The following is a 15221-nucleotide window of genomic DNA, read 5'->3' as shown; positions in this document are numbered from 1 at the left end:
AGAAAGAAAATCTTTAATAACGTACACTTGGAACTTTGTCGTCTTCCATAACAAAGGAAAGTGGGGAAGCGTCCGAAATTGATGCCTGGATTCAGAATCTTTAAGAAGAAATTTCAGTATACATCTGCTGACTGAAAAAATCACATAAATTCTGATAAACAACAGCATATGGATTGTTCAAGGACAAGGGCATCTGCACGCCAAATGTCCACTTAAATTTGTTCGCTACAAAGCACTTGATACAAAGATTGACATTTTGACAAACCAGGTTGTCATACATCCACTACAACATCACAAACATATAAAATACATGATGCCAACAGCCACTGATGATCCTAGAAACTGTCAAGTCCTACCCCAAAAAGAAAAAAAGAAAAAACAAAACAAAAGTGAATCCAAAGCATGTTAAACCCTAATCTGCTTGCAATAATGGCCAGTTTGTTTATATTGGACTCCAACAAGGTCGGATGAGCCTAAATACTGTCATGTCTTCAGTAAAGAATGAAAGATGCCACCAGCATATATAAAAGTCATCAACTAGAAACCTCACAGTTGGATAGATTTGGACCTTTAGATTCATCATCAGGCGAGGAATTTTTATTATCAGAAGCTGAGTTCCCAAAGGCCTGTATAGGGTTAAGGGGAACAGAATTATCTGATGCATGGAAGGACGAAGATGGTATGAGAACTGGCTTAACTCCACCATATGCCCCCTTCAACTCCTCTGGCGAGAGAACACTGATAGGAGCTATAGCTGGTGAAATTTCAGTTCTCTGCTTCTTGTGTTTTTGTTCCTGCTGATGACCTGGTATAAAACTGCCTACAACAACCTGATCCACTCAACAAAGTCAAAGAATGCCATATAAACCATGATACTAAGTGGCAAATGAGCAATAACAATGAAATGTTCATTGTACTCGGAGGTATCATTATTTCACTTGATGATTTGTGCATTAACGTGAAATTAAGGATGGGACTTTTATTTTAAATTTTAGTTAATGTGGAAAAATCCAATCGTAATAAACTACTACTAAATAATGACATGAAAACCCTGTCCCTGTCCTTTTCTTTCATCAAGTTGGTAACCAAATGGTGTACCTGCACAGGGCCAGCAGCTACCAGCATACCGGCAAGTCCACCACCCAAAACACGGCCATCTGGACCTGCCAGTGAAACACTCATCCCACCGGATCTGCTCTTTGTTACTCCATTATCAGTTGGCATGAATGATCCAGATAAGGAAAGAATCTCAAAACGACCCTGAGACGAAGAAAGACCCCCCAAAAAAAAAAAAGAATAAATGGGTACAAATGCCTTAAAAATAACTTCTCAGTCACATCAACACGCTACAACATTACATCTAGAGACGTACCATAAAACAGAACAAATTTCACAAAGGACATTACTGTACAATGGGTACAAAACTATTCAATAACAGAGTATCACTTGTAAATTTAGTGCATAGAAGTGAAAAGTGTGGTGGGAGATAAATAAAAAAAAAATAGCTTAAGAAATATATCAGAAAGAAAAAGAAAACATTTGTCTTGGAACGCAGAAAAAGCCCCTGATGGTCGTTTATTGCCATGTGGCACTTGACTATTGATCACTTAAGAATGCATGTCAGGTAGATGAAACAAATTGGAGCAGAGCACTATTCTTATTCCTCTAATCCATATCAAGCAGATGGTCAATGTAACAACAAGATAGAATTCAAACCAAGAAACAAGTCGAAGCACAACATGAAATTCTTAGACATTGATCCTCACATAGTATGTGATTGTATTCAATTTTATGGTTCTAATAACCAGTGCACTATTACACAACTTAGAAGCAGTGTAGACCAACCAAGTGCCAAGAAAGCTGCATTCTGTAGATCTGCTACCACATTTATATGAAGTTATATTGAAAGTGGATCAAGGACCACACCTCATATGTTAGAGTACCACCAGAAGAAGTAGCTTGACGAAGTGTAACATTTGATATTGTACCATTTGCAGAAAGAATGCAGATAGCACGAGCTCCTTGCTGAGAAAAGGACATGACCTTCATCATGACATCCTGTAAAAAAAATGGAACTATAAGTAACGGAAAATAAGAGAATGCTGTGATATTGCAATAAACCATCCTTGTTTAAATATATCATCGGGGAGGATCATCAAGCCATTCCAAGTATCATATATGACGATAGAGGCATGGGTTTGACCCATGTCCCAAGGCTTGTTGGACGCAAGCTTATAATATGCCATATATACCAAATCATTCAGAATTAATTTCAAACGCATACCTCACCAACATTAACTGTGAGCACATGGGGTGTGAAATTTGCACCGACAAAGTATGCAATTCTATCCCCTGCAATACAATATTTCATTAAATCACTAATGGAAATCCACAATTTTGTGGTTGCACAATCATATCCAGAAAACCACAATCACAAACTAATTGAGATTTGACACAAGGATCCTTTTTCTTAAGTCATCTCTACTTAGTTCCAAAATTTCAAGAAGCATACGAATAATGTCTCTACTTGTTTGTATGCATACGATACCACCCCACCCACTCTGCCTTCCTAGGTCTTTGTCTAGAGACATAATTGAGCATCTCATAGGACATATGACCCTTTGGTGAAGATGCAACTATTTTTGCATTCCAATTTCCAATATCAAGTAAAAACATGTATCACTAATTAAACAAACGGAAGGTATTAATAATACAGTAAAAAATATCAACTAGAATGAAATCAAAGCATACAAAATTAGACGTTAAAATATTAGCAACGCTCAAAAAATACTCTGCAAATCTTTTGGCAGAACAATCATAGCAATTTACCATGATTCCAACTCCACCCACTCAGCTGGCTCCTATTTTCTGAATTTTTTACTGCTTGACTGAGAAATGATTTAAATCTATAGCAATATTCAGCCTTTCTTCGTATTCCCATTTTATTCTTCCAGAGGGTATGTCTGCAAACTGAAGTTGCCCTTTTTAATCTTCAGCACCAGAAGCAGACATTTGAAATAAATTACTAGCTTAAGACAGATCTGGATCCAGTAATCACAGCTAATACCAGATTTTGCCTATCCAACAAAATGTCAACTTTAAAAAAAATATATTCTCTCTGATTTTCTAGCAGAACTTTGCTATTCTCCCCTTAGAAAAGGCAAGAAAGTACAGTATTCTATCTAGAAGAAAAAAGATTCCTTGAGATCGTAGTATCTTCGTCAAATACTCTTGTTATTCACCTGTACCGTTAATTCCAGATATGGGGAACAGAAAAATCAGAGGAAACGGTCCCACTCTCACCCTCACATCAAACCCAACAAATAAAACCATATCTACACCCAAATCCAAACCAAAACATCGATTTAGACCCACTTCACATTTAACACAAGTAAACCATGCAAAGCATTTACATCAGATTAAACGCATCATCAGCTTAAAAACCAACTCATCGATGAAGCAACAGATCATCAACTCATGATCCCAGATGGAACAGTACAACATTAAAAACATGCCCAACAGTAACCACTTTCAAAAATTCAAAATTTAGTAGAAGAGAGAATCAGGATCCAGAATTATTTCACCTGTGCTCTCATTTTCATATTTATATTGCTTCTTCACCGACTCTAAAGGCCGCCCTCTACCCCGTTTCCAAGCTGATAATTCCCCGCTGAGTGGAATAGACGACGATATCGGCATCGGAGACAGTGCCGTAACTAAGGTGCCGTCAGGTCCGTACTTCCTTGGCCTCCCCCTTTTCTTCTTGACCTCCGTGCCCGCGGTCGCCGGCGAGGAGATCACTGTGGGACCACCAAACTGGCTAGTATTAGGGGTAGGATTAGCATTAGGAGCGGGGTCAGGGTTTGAGTGAGGATTCGGATTAGAATTAGAAAATATAGGATTGTGGCTAGGGTTCAGGTTAGAGATAGAATTTTCAGTTCTGGGGGCCACTCTGAAATTCTCTGGAGCTTCATCTCCCTTCACCGTCACCCCCAAACTTACTCCTTCCTTCGCCTCCATTATTCATAGATCATTTAAAACTCCTAAAACCCTAAAAACCCTACAGTCTAATAAGTATTAAAAAGAAATCAAAACTTTTGCAGTTCAAGTGTTAGAATTATAACACCAAACACAAAAATCTCCTAGAATCAAAACTTTTTGTATTGAAAATAAGCTCAAACTAGCTAGTACAGCTCCAAATAAAAGGGAAAACCAGGACTTTGTTTTGTAACTTCAAGAATCAGAAACAAAATAGTACAGATTAAGACAGTTGGGTGATTTTGTATCTTAAATCTTCGCCATTGCAGAGAATGCACAGAGCTTCAATTGTGACTTTAACCTGATACCAAAAAATTTCATGAAGTAGCTAAAAAATTCAGGGAAAAAAAATACAAAAAAGGAATGATTGCAGAAATTTTTCAAGGAAATGAATTTAGGGTTTTTGCAAGAAAATGAGGAGAAATAAATAAAGTAGGAAAATTTTGGAAAATAAAACATAAAAAAGGTATATGCGATATAATATTGTGAATTTAATTAATAATCAATATTTTAATTACAATATTCAAAGTATAAATTTTAGTTAATAAAATGGTTGAGGTCCGTCTTGGAAATTTAATAATAGGTGATTTAATAACCAATGGCAGAGATATTAAAATTTGTTTAATATTATTTAATTAATAAAAAAAGTTATGAAATTTGGGCAAAGAAAAAAGAGTAATTGATTAATATATTTTAAAATTCTCCTTTAATAATTTAAAGCATTAAAAAAAATAAATTTCAAAGCTGTAAAGCTAAGGTTGGAGGCATCCCATTTTGCCAACTACTGACATCTTCTTTGTCTTTTCAGTTCAATTAAAGTTTGACTACACAAAGCCTAAACTAATTCCCTCTCATAAACAGATAACTAAAACTTAACCATAAAATGAAATTTAAAGAGACATCAAATTCATAAGTTTTTTCCCCCTTATACTACAAATTTATAATTAAAAGTGTGAATTTTTAAGAAAATTAATTAATGATGTTCAAATTAATTACTATATTAAGTTATATTAGCAATTAGTGATATTTAAAGATTAATTCTACGAAAATTATAACTTTAAATATTTGAAAAAATATTTTCTGTGTTTTTAATTGGGTGGTGCAATTCTGTTTAAGAAATTAGGTGGTAAAAATATTCCATTTTACTAAATGCATACAAGTATCTCAGATAGAGTCAAATACATCAAAGAACTAATCATTATAAAAAAAAGAAAAATTAGAACATTTTGATACTTTTTGTACATTTAATTTTGATGAGAAGATTAGGATGAACATAAAAAACAGCCATGTTTTTTTTTACTACAAATTCAACATCTTAGCTCTGTCTCTCAGGATGAACACACAAAGCTATTCCAACTAGGAATTGTTAATAGGAACATCCTTGATTGTATGTTATAATTCTTCTTCTGCTGCCCAGTATCTAGCATTTGTCAAAGATGCAAAGCTTAAATTGCACCACTTTAACAGGGGAGCCCTTTGTGAGATCTGTTTCTTTCATCCAAATGTCATGGAGCAAGGGAGAGTAGGGAAAGATGAGACATTCAATAGCTGAAGCTACAAATTTATATCACAAAACCATCTTGTCAAATCCATCAACTGAAACTTAACCGTGATTTAGCCATAAAAAATGCAGGTAATAACACATGCTGGAAAGCTCAAATGAACAAAACCTATAATTTCATTATTTTGTATCATGTAACAATACTATCCAACAAATAGCTCTCATTTTTCTCCACAAGTACATATTAACCTTATCCTGATAAGTGAACAAAACTTTGAGACCTTATACTACAGCATATCCTGATCCATCCCAAATAAACTGCAGCCATATTCCCCCTGATCCTACAATAAATTAAATCTCACTGAACAAATTACCTTTCTTGTATGAAGCACAAGTATGCACGCTGTTAGGCAACAGAAAAGCAACAATCTCACAATCATGAGCGTTGGTTGCCCTCAAATTCTCTTCGTATAATTTCAAGTACAAATTCATTCCACGTATCAACAGGACCTGGCATGCACCAGTGTAAGCAATCCTGTGGTGGAGGCCTTCCATTTGGTCCACGTTTTGTGATTTTATTTGGGTCAGGACTTCGGTACGGACCCGGATGCCCATCATGGCGGTAACTAAAGGGTTTAGTGATATCCATCAACCTCAACCTTGATTTATTTGTTGCCTTCTTAATTGCATGACCAAAAGCTGTTACCTGTTTCTTGTACATTGTATCTGTAAATCCATTTTCCACCAACTCTCCAGGAGCAAGAGGTTTCACTTTTCCACTGCATGATCCCCCAGTATTCCAGGCCCCATCTTCATAATGATCAGGTGAATATGAACGCAAAATAGTCAGCCCAGTGTAGTTTGGATGGGTAACCATAGATGTGAGAATAGTCTCTGTAGATATTCCAAATGCTTCAATATTGTTAATCTTCATTGAACGAGACTTGTCTGGCCACCACAACTGCCCTCCCACAATTTCATTGTTCAAGACATAGACAGATTGCTTGGCAAACCAATGCCCAGAAGAAAGAACAATCACATCAAAACTCGAAATGAATTCCATGAAATCTTCATCTGGAGCATCAAGGTGGACTTTGACAACACCTTCAGGAGCGAAATCAAAAGGTTCTGGTGTTTTGTGAACAAGCCAAGAGGACCATATTCGTACAATCATAGTAGACGTTGACCTGAAGTAATATCGTTGCATTCTCCTGTTACCACGGTTTTTGGGAACTTCTACCTGAAAATATTTCAGAAATCTCTTTATAAATTACATGAACCAGACTAAATAGCAAACAATCATGTAATGTAAATCACAACATTTCTTCATCTGTGAAAGCACTTCATTTCGTAGGAATCACAACTAATCACATTTATAAAAATAGAATTCTAATGAAAATGGCATAGAGGCAAACAAATGGGAAAATCACATAAATATTATAGATCTCCAAATGGGAGCAGTGCACAATTGTTGAAATTACCAACTTTTGCGCCCCATTTACCATGAAAAATAAGAGAATTATTGTTAGTCATACAACCAAAATAATCAACTCACATAAATAAACTATCCCTAAATCAAGATATACTACAACCCACTATGAGGCACAATATTGCCAATGGACCAACATCGCCAGAAGCAAGTATACTTGCCTGCCAGAGAAGGCACAACATTGATTCCATCTGGTTTCGAGCAACAGAGTCGCCGATGAAAGCTAAAGTCTTCCCTCTCATCAATTCCAAAAACTTCTTGGCATCAAATCGTGGAAGTTCACACTGGGAAGGTCTCCAACGCCAATTCTCATACTCCTTGTCTGGTCTTCCATTCCCCTGGCAATTCTGCATCTGTGTGAGGACAGGGCATGTATTGTTTGCATATGATGGTCCTCGTGAATCAAAGAACCAAGTTCCACGGTACAGATCACAACCTACAGCTCAACATATAGAAGAACAATTAGAATCTCAAAGATCAAGATGTGGGATGAAAAAGGAAAGAACCCAGCATAAACCAAATATATTATGTACACAAAAACTTCTAAGAATTCCTTTTGAAAAAAAAAAGGAACTCATTCATCTGGACATTCTTTTGCAACCAAATATTTTCCTCTCAATCTTACACCTTAACATTTATGAATAAAAACCTCCATGATGGGCAGGCGATGAGCAGGCTTTAAAGTTGTCAAAAAAGAACATAAAACAAGCCCAGAATATGACAACATGCTTTTTTGCTCAAGCATTTCTATTTCATGCAGCAGAAAGTTAAACGATTGCTATTTGACAAAACAGCTCTAACTAAAAGTTAGCAAAAGTTTACCCAACTCCAGGATAAAGCCATACGACATGAAGAAGAAAAGTGCATGAACAAAAAGATCCTTTTATACCTTAAAAAGATAGATATTATACTTTATGAATCTATGCTAAGACTACCTGATAGGAATATTTTCATGTTTCATCCTTCCTTTAAAGCTTTGCTCAGTTCCCATCCCTTGCCTGGTTTCTAAAGCAGCACTTGAAGTCAACACCACTAGGCCTCAAAAGTCTACTTAATTGTAACTCTATTTGTTATTAAAAGATCAACTTTTGATACTATCATCAAAATACCTAATTACAAACTAATTGTTTATATGTAAAAATAGTCTCACATTTCTTGATTAAAATATGATGAATTGATGGCAGATATTCTCGTCATGTACCAGAAATAAAGGGGAAAAATATTTACTCCTCTCTGCTGTGTAAATGAAAGAAAAAAGCAATTTTTTTTTCAGTCAGCAGATATTTGATAGAGGAGGGAAATTGACCCTGATCCAAACATGCCTTACCAAATTGGATGGTAGGCAAATTCCACGATCAAGTTGATAAGTGGGCAGTCAACAGAGTATTAACTGGAAAGACAATATATGACAGTTAAAGAAACAAAGCATATCAGGAAATAACCATACAGAGACTCCTCCACGTGTGGAAACATAATTTGCTAATGTTTAAATTTCTGAAATAAGTTCAAACAAAAAAGAAGCAAGTTAGATACTTAATATAAGATAACATTAGATTTATCTAATCAACAAGATGGTACCAGAATCATCTGAACTGATCGGGGTTGCGTTGCTGGAAACATCAGATAGAACTGGCTTAGCCTCTGATTTGGAATCTGGAGCAGATGCGGCCGGGCTACTTTCATCTGATCCTTTATCCGCATTTCCTGAATTATTAAACGCAACATCTCTTTTAGCACCGGAAGCAACTGAACTGCCCTTCTCCTTGACCCCCACTTCTTGTCTGGCATTGGCAGATGTAGTTTGCAGATGAGACTTCGATGGCCAAGAATTCTTATCTATGTCATCTACACTGTCATTAACACCACTAGAACTAATGGGTACTTCTAAACTAAGTCCAGACGGGGAGTTTCTATCAATCGCATCTACATTACGATCAAGAATACGAACAGCATTGCTTTCGCTCCCAGAATAGATGGGCAAATCCAATTTATTATAATTATCAACACCATAAAAATATTCATGGACGGTAGAACCAATGGGGTAAGAAACCAGAAGCAAAGAGGCAAGAATTAAGAAAATGGCCAGGCCTCCAATTGATACTGCGATGGACGAAAGCGACCGCGGTAGTGCGACCAGTCCGGGAACGCCCTTTGGTGGATCCGAAGTCATGCCTTTCAAACAAATCAGGTAGGCCCTATACGGAAATGTAAGACCTGCAGATTATGAGCATTTCAAACAAAGTATCTACAATCTCCAGAAAAACATCGATTTCCGCTGTCTGAACCCCCTTCTGAAAATGACCATCAAACCACAAAATCTCACAACAGCTGCGAAGATTGACGAGATGCAGCTTTAATCCTCAGTTCAAGGATCAAAAACAAGAATCGCCTTCAGGCTTCAGTAACCTGAGAAAGCAAAAGAACACGGCATTTAATGAACTAATAACAGAACTTAACCAACTTTTTATCAAACAAAAAAAAATTAAAAGAAAAAAGAAAACTGAGAGACACAAGAAATAGAATCTGAAGTCAATTGTCAAATACAATACACAAAACAAACAATAATTCTATAATTACACGTAAGCAGCGCATATCCTTCATATCCGCTTCCAAATAAATTATTCAATTATCTCAGACTAAGTCAAAAATCGTTATATAAGGAACAATTGCCATCTTTTTCAGATCCTCATATGTCAGAAGAAAATACCTTTCAAAAAAAAAAAAAAAAGCAAGAAAAGAAAGCGCAGACGGCATTAAATGCCGAAACGAAGCTCGATCGATTTTGAACTTCGGGACGATGGATTTGAAATCCCGAGGAGAAAAGAAGAATGAGCAGATAATTGGAATCTGAAATTGTCCTCTTAACTGAGAAATTTCCGGACTGGGTGGGAGGTAAAAACGAAGCCGTTTTATTCTGTGATGTGCGGAAATAATTTGATTATATTGATGAAGACAGAGGAAGGGGAACTGAAGGATCTTGGATGGGGAGGAAGATGAATTTTTATTATTGAATGACTTGGAAATTTGAGAAGAATTAAATCTTGTTCTTGTTCTGCTGCTTTTAATCCTCTCCTTGGGCGTATGAGAAGCAAGGGGGAAAGAAAATAATCCCAGTAAAATAAAAATGCGTGTATAGGGCGTGAAAGAAAGAAAATAAAGAAAAAAAAAAAAAATCACTTTTCCTATTTAAAGAATACTATAAAATAGAACAAAAAATTTAAAAATCATAAAAAAAATTTTAAAGAAAAGAGAAAAAATTAAGAATATACTTTTTATTAATATAAATAATATGATTATCAATTTATAGAAATAAATTTTTTCCATTTTATGCTAAGAGAATAAAATACTTTGTCCTTCTTCTTTATTTTCAATTATTTAAATAAAAATAAAAAATTTAATAGATATATTTTATTTTATACGTTTATTTAACTTTCCCCTAGCAAATTTTCCAAGAGGAATAGAAACCCCTTATCCTTATTTGGATAAAAATAAAATGATAAGTAAAGAAAAATAAATAGGGGAAAATAAAGAAAATTTTTTAATTTATATTTTTTATAAAAAAAGGAAAATATATGAAAATAAAAAATAAAAAATACTTTTTATTCTTTTCTACTTATTTATTTTTTTAAATCGAAGAGAAAATAATAAAAGAAAATAAATTTTATTTTAAAAAAATATGAGTTATTTTCTTTGAGAAAAAATAAAGATTATGTTTCCTTCCATCCTTTAGATATCCAAACACTAAAAAGAAAAATAATAAAAAATAAATATAATTTTTCTTAGTTATTTTTCTTTCCCAAAGTTATTCAAACAGAGCTAAATCTTCCATATATATACAATTTTAATATTTATTTGAGTTTTATTTTTTATTTTTAATTTATTTTAATAAAATCATTCAAATTTTATTATATTTATAAAAAAATAATTTTAGCCTATCGTAATAAAATTTTAAATTATTAAAATAAAACTAATTATTTAACTCTTCTTGCAATTATTTTAGTTCTTTTTTACTTTTCTCTCCTTTATTATATTCTTTTTACTATTATAATAATTGACAATTATTTATTATATAATGTTAAATAAACTTTTATTTATTAATTTTATTAATGACTGTTTTGTAATGTGCGTTTCTTTCTATCTACTTAATTTATTAACCAATGAAATTGATGTTAATGTTAATTTTTAAATTTACTTTTTTGTACTATATTATTAAAAAATATAAATACCTAATTAGTAAAAATATAAAATATATTTCATAATTTCATAGAAAATGAGTTCAATAAATAAAATATTAAATCATGATGTATGATCAAGTGTCTAATTTTTATAAAAACATTTTAATAACGTAAATACTTTTTTTTTTTGAAATGGGATTAGGGATTGGGGAGTAGAACGTGAAATCTATCATATTTATTCAAATACATTTACTATCAGATTAAGTAGTGAGTGCAATAATGTAAATACTATAATTAAATAAATAAAATAATATATATATATGCAATAAAAATTAGTTAATCATAAAATAATTGAAGAAAAAAGGTAATCTGAAACCTGAGAATTAAAATGAAATCAGTAATTTATATAAATCCAAAATGAGAATAATAAGAAACTTACAATTTTGTTGTATCTATAATTTACTAGTGCATTTATTTAGCCATGCATGGTATTGGTATGTTTGGAAGGGGGAAGTTGATAAAAAGGATTATATTTAGCCATGCACGAGGAGAGAGGTATGCCTACTAAAAATGTATCAGACAGAGACATTTGCACTAAAAATGTGATGAATCCCCGCATTTGCAGCTTACAACATTCACCAATCTTTGCCTGGTGAGTTTTCCACCATTAACTAATTAATCTCTTTTTGCATTTTTCATTTATACCTTTGTTCATCATTCAACTTTGGCATTTTTTCATGGCCTTCTCATTTTTAGCCACACAAAGATATGTCGAAGCCCCACCTGCTGTTGTCGCCGTGGTTCATCTGCTGCTTTAATGTTGTTGTTGTTTTCTTCCTTCAGGTAGATGCAGCATTTGAGTGCAATGATACTGGGGTATCGTTTGAAATGTTCCACATGCACTCTCCCGAGCTAAAGTTGCAGGGAAAGTCTCTTGGAACGTCCAAGACTAGACTGGATCGCTTCAGGGAATTGCTTGAGAAGGATAATGCCAGGCAGCAAAGATTGTCATCACAGCGCCAGCCCCAAAGGCATATGCCGGATCCGACAGCTGAGCTTCCGTTGCGATCAGGTGCAAGTACTGGAGATGGGGTGTTCTATGTATCGTTCCGAATTGGAAGTCCTCCGCAGAAGTTTGTGTTGGCGGCTGATACGGGCAGTGATCTCACCTGGATGAAATGCAATTTCACTTGCAAATTTTGTCCAAAGATCAGTTTTAACCCGGGAAGGGCCTTTCAGGCAAAGGATTCTCCTTCCTTTCAGACAATTCCATGCAGCAGTAAAATTTGCCAGGAAGATCTTGTTCGGGTTCGGGCTTTGCCTGATTGTCCTACACCGGATACGCCTTGCCTCTTCAATTACACGTAATTATATTAATTTTTCTATCATCATCGTCATCTCATCTCTATCACACCGGCATATTATCTAATACAATGCCATGTAATATTTGATTTTATATATGGCAGCTATTTTGGTGGGAGGAGTGCTGCAGGGGTGTTTGTCAATGAGACCGTCACAGTGGGACTTCACAGTCGCCGTAAAGTAATACTTTATAATGTGCTTGTTGGGTGCACAGAGGCGGCTAACCTACCGGAACCCTTCCCGGATGGAGTGATGGGGTTGGGATTCGGCGAACAGTCTTTTGCGATGCTGTTGGCTCAGTTGTTTGGGAACAAATTCTCGTATTGTTTCGTCGACCACTTGAAACCAAGTAACTTTAAAAACTACCTCAGTTTCGGACAGGCTCAACATTCTGTACCAAAGAAACTGCAGTACACAAGACTACTTGTAATAAGAGACGCTCCATATTACTGGCTCAATGTTACCGGAATCTCGGTCGGCGATAAACTGCTAAATATTCCAGCAGTTATATGGAGCATTCCGGATGGTGGTGGAACCATTATCGATTCAGGTTCGAGTTTGACACATCTAAAAGAAGCTGCATACGACGCTGTGACGGACGCTCTTAGAGCTACGATTTCAAAATTTAAAAAGGTAGAGCTGCCGGTGACTGAGTTTTGTTTCGAAGCTAATGGATTCCAAGAAGCATTGGCTCCTAAACTTGTATTTCATTTTGATGATGGGGCTGTACTTGAGCCGCCGGTTAAGAGCTATATCATTGATGCGGCGGAGGGGATCAAGTGCCTTGGATTTCAGAAAGTTGGGGGGGATGAAATCAATATCATCGGTAACTTTATACAACAAGAACATTATTGGGAGTATGATATTGACAGGTTTATGCTGGGGTTTGGTCCTTCCACTTGTATCTTACCCAACCCTAAGGATTAGATATTTTCTTTCATTTCTTTTCTGTTAATATGTACAGGTAACAATCAATACGTTTCTTGTATACATATACATATGACTTGGTCTAATAAATTAATTTACTCTTCCAGGAAAGTGTTCTCTGGAAAACCTGAGAGAATAAGAAAATTGCATTCTCTTGTCATATTAATAAGGATGCAAAACTGCAAGATTTTATTTATTAGTGTTATAATCATTATCGTGTACACACATTCTCAATCAGTTGCTGCAATATTATGGAAACCAAGAAATTGAAACACTTGTTAACAGGAATCTAAACATCAAGCCAAGTTAGTGAAATTACTTTTAACAACGGTGAATCAAATTTATTCAAAAATTTAAACAAACAAAGTTTGTGTTGAACTAATTAAGGAGATTCTTATGAAGGAATTGAGTCATGTTTTTCTTTGCGGAATTTAAGTTCTTGCTTTCCTTTTCAGCTCTATCCAAATTGGCTACATTTGAGAAGAGATAGAGAATGTTTTGCAAGAGGCCAATCAGTAAAGGTTGATCCTCAAGGCAGATGTAGCTTGTTTATGATTTGCAAATGATACTTCTTAATCTAATTAAACATTAATCTCTCTGCTATTACTTGTATTATAGATTCAGTAACTGATAAAACTTTCCTTGAAGATGGATCATATTCTCCTGCTTAGGACTCTTTTTTGGAGGATCCAAATTCATATCACGTCTCTTTGATGTAGCAAATTGTGTAATTTAAGAAGCATTTAAGCTTTTCATTAAAGAAATTGTTGTAACATGCCGATTACATTGAGCCTGTGGTGGCTATCCTACCTGATGGTCCTGATGCAGAGGCTTCCAACAAATCCATTATCTTTTTCATTTGTTATAATGAATAAAAGAAACCCAATTGGTTGGTAAAGGATAAATTTGCAACATTATAGTCATAAAATCTTTAAAATAGACAAATAATTTTTTAACGGTTCTTTTAAAATGATTTATTTTTTTGAAAGAATAGGTTAAAATTACAATTTCAAGCAGGCTATTCAAATTCTAGGAGAGCCTAACCTTTCGAGCGGATTAAGCAATAAAGCAGCAGAGAAAAACGTATTTCCCCATCTGCCCCAAAATTGAAAGCCATGGTGATCATATAACCTCTTGCTCGTGTTCCATTCCTCTGGGATTTGAATGATTCACCAAACCAATTTTCTTCTCCCTTTGTACTATTACTGTCAATAATTACAATCTATCACTTTGAAAAAGAAAAGGGTTTAAGAAAATTGAAATGGGCCTGGGCCTAATGCACGTGGGTGGGATGAAATAATTTGGTCTACCACGTAGTACGTAGAATGATGATGACACACGTGGGCATAATTCATCAATGGGGCAAGGCAAGGCAAGGCGAAGGAAAGGGTTAAGAGAGAGAGAGAGAGAGAGAACATCTCATCTACTAAGAGATGTTTCTAAAGTTTAGTTTTTTGCTTTGGGTTTGGGACCATTTTCTTCCAAAGAATGTCTACCAAAAGTGGAACACTACCCCCTCATTTCTATTGAATGAGAGCCCATCTTACGTCTCCTCTCATGCGCATTTCATCAAATTCAATTTCTTTAATTATTTATTTATTTAACACCCTTTTTTCTTTTCTTTTTTTTACAGATATTAATGGAGTTATTAATTTAAGGGTGTTTAAATTTTCAAAAGAACTCTTAGTGGGTTCTTGCTAATGTTCACTTGGGTCTCCATCAATCTCTT

The 15221-nt window shown here is 34.8% G+C and overlaps 4 protein-coding genes across 6 annotated transcripts; 2 read left to right on the top strand and 2 right to left on the bottom strand.

Moving 5' to 3' along the window:
- Nucleotides 1-128: 128 nt before the first annotated feature.
- LOC110599962 (AT-hook motif nuclear-localized protein 6) lies at nt 129-4495 on the bottom strand. 2 transcript variants are annotated; one of them, XM_021736610.2, is made up of 5 exons: nt 3585-4493; nt 2285-2352; nt 1927-2058; nt 1099-1260; nt 129-830 (listed from the first exon to the last, which is right to left on the bottom strand). In XM_021736610.2, the coding sequence occupies exons 1-5, from the start codon at nt 4018-4020 to the stop codon at nt 534-536; spliced, it is 1095 nt and encodes a 364-aa protein (XP_021592302.1). In that variant the 5' UTR covers nt 4021-4493; the 3' UTR covers nt 129-533. The 2 variants fall into 2 exon arrangements, with proteins under 2 accessions (XP_021592302.1, XP_021592303.1); XM_021736611.2 differs by lacking the exon at nt 1099-1260 and having other exon boundaries at nt 3585-4495.
- A 1203-nt stretch (nt 4496-5698) lies between these two features.
- Nucleotides 5699-10137, bottom strand: LOC110630712 (protein YLS7). Of its 2 annotated transcripts, none has more exons than XM_021778260.2 (4): nt 9736-10137; nt 8607-9434; nt 7190-7464; nt 5699-6779 (listed from the first exon to the last, which is right to left on the bottom strand). In XM_021778260.2, exons 2-4 carry the CDS (start codon nt 9196-9198, stop codon nt 5976-5978), a joined length of 1671 nt encoding a protein of 556 aa, XP_021633952.1. In that variant the 5' UTR covers nt 9199-9434; nt 9736-10137; the 3' UTR covers nt 5699-5975. The 2 variants fall into 2 exon arrangements, with proteins under 2 accessions (XP_021633952.1, XP_043806685.1); XM_043950750.1 differs by lacking the exon at nt 9736-10137 and adding an exon at nt 9606-9623.
- A 1834-nt stretch (nt 10138-11971) lies between these two features.
- LOC110599783 (aspartic proteinase NANA, chloroplast) lies at nt 11972-12642 on the top strand. Its single transcript, XM_021736354.2, has one exon. The coding sequence runs from the start codon at nt 11972-11974 to the stop codon at nt 12569-12571; it is 600 nt and encodes a 199-aa protein (XP_021592046.2). The 3' UTR covers nt 12572-12642.
- Nucleotides 12643-12817: 175 nt separating this feature from the next.
- LOC122721738 (aspartic proteinase NANA, chloroplast-like) lies at nt 12818-13492 on the top strand. Its single transcript, XM_043950381.1, has one exon. It carries the CDS (start codon nt 12818-12820, stop codon nt 13490-13492), a length of 675 nt encoding a protein of 224 aa, XP_043806316.1.
- The last annotated feature ends 1729 nt before the right edge of the window (nt 13493-15221 follow it).

The sequence above is a fragment of the Manihot esculenta genome, chromosome 14, assembly GCF_001659605.2.
Source record: "Manihot esculenta cultivar AM560-2 chromosome 14, M.esculenta_v8, whole genome shotgun sequence".
Lineage (NCBI taxonomy): Eukaryota > Viridiplantae > Streptophyta > Magnoliopsida > Malpighiales > Euphorbiaceae > Manihot > Manihot esculenta.
Note: the sequence above shows the minus strand (reverse complement) of the source record. Positions and strands in the feature narration are given on the sequence as shown.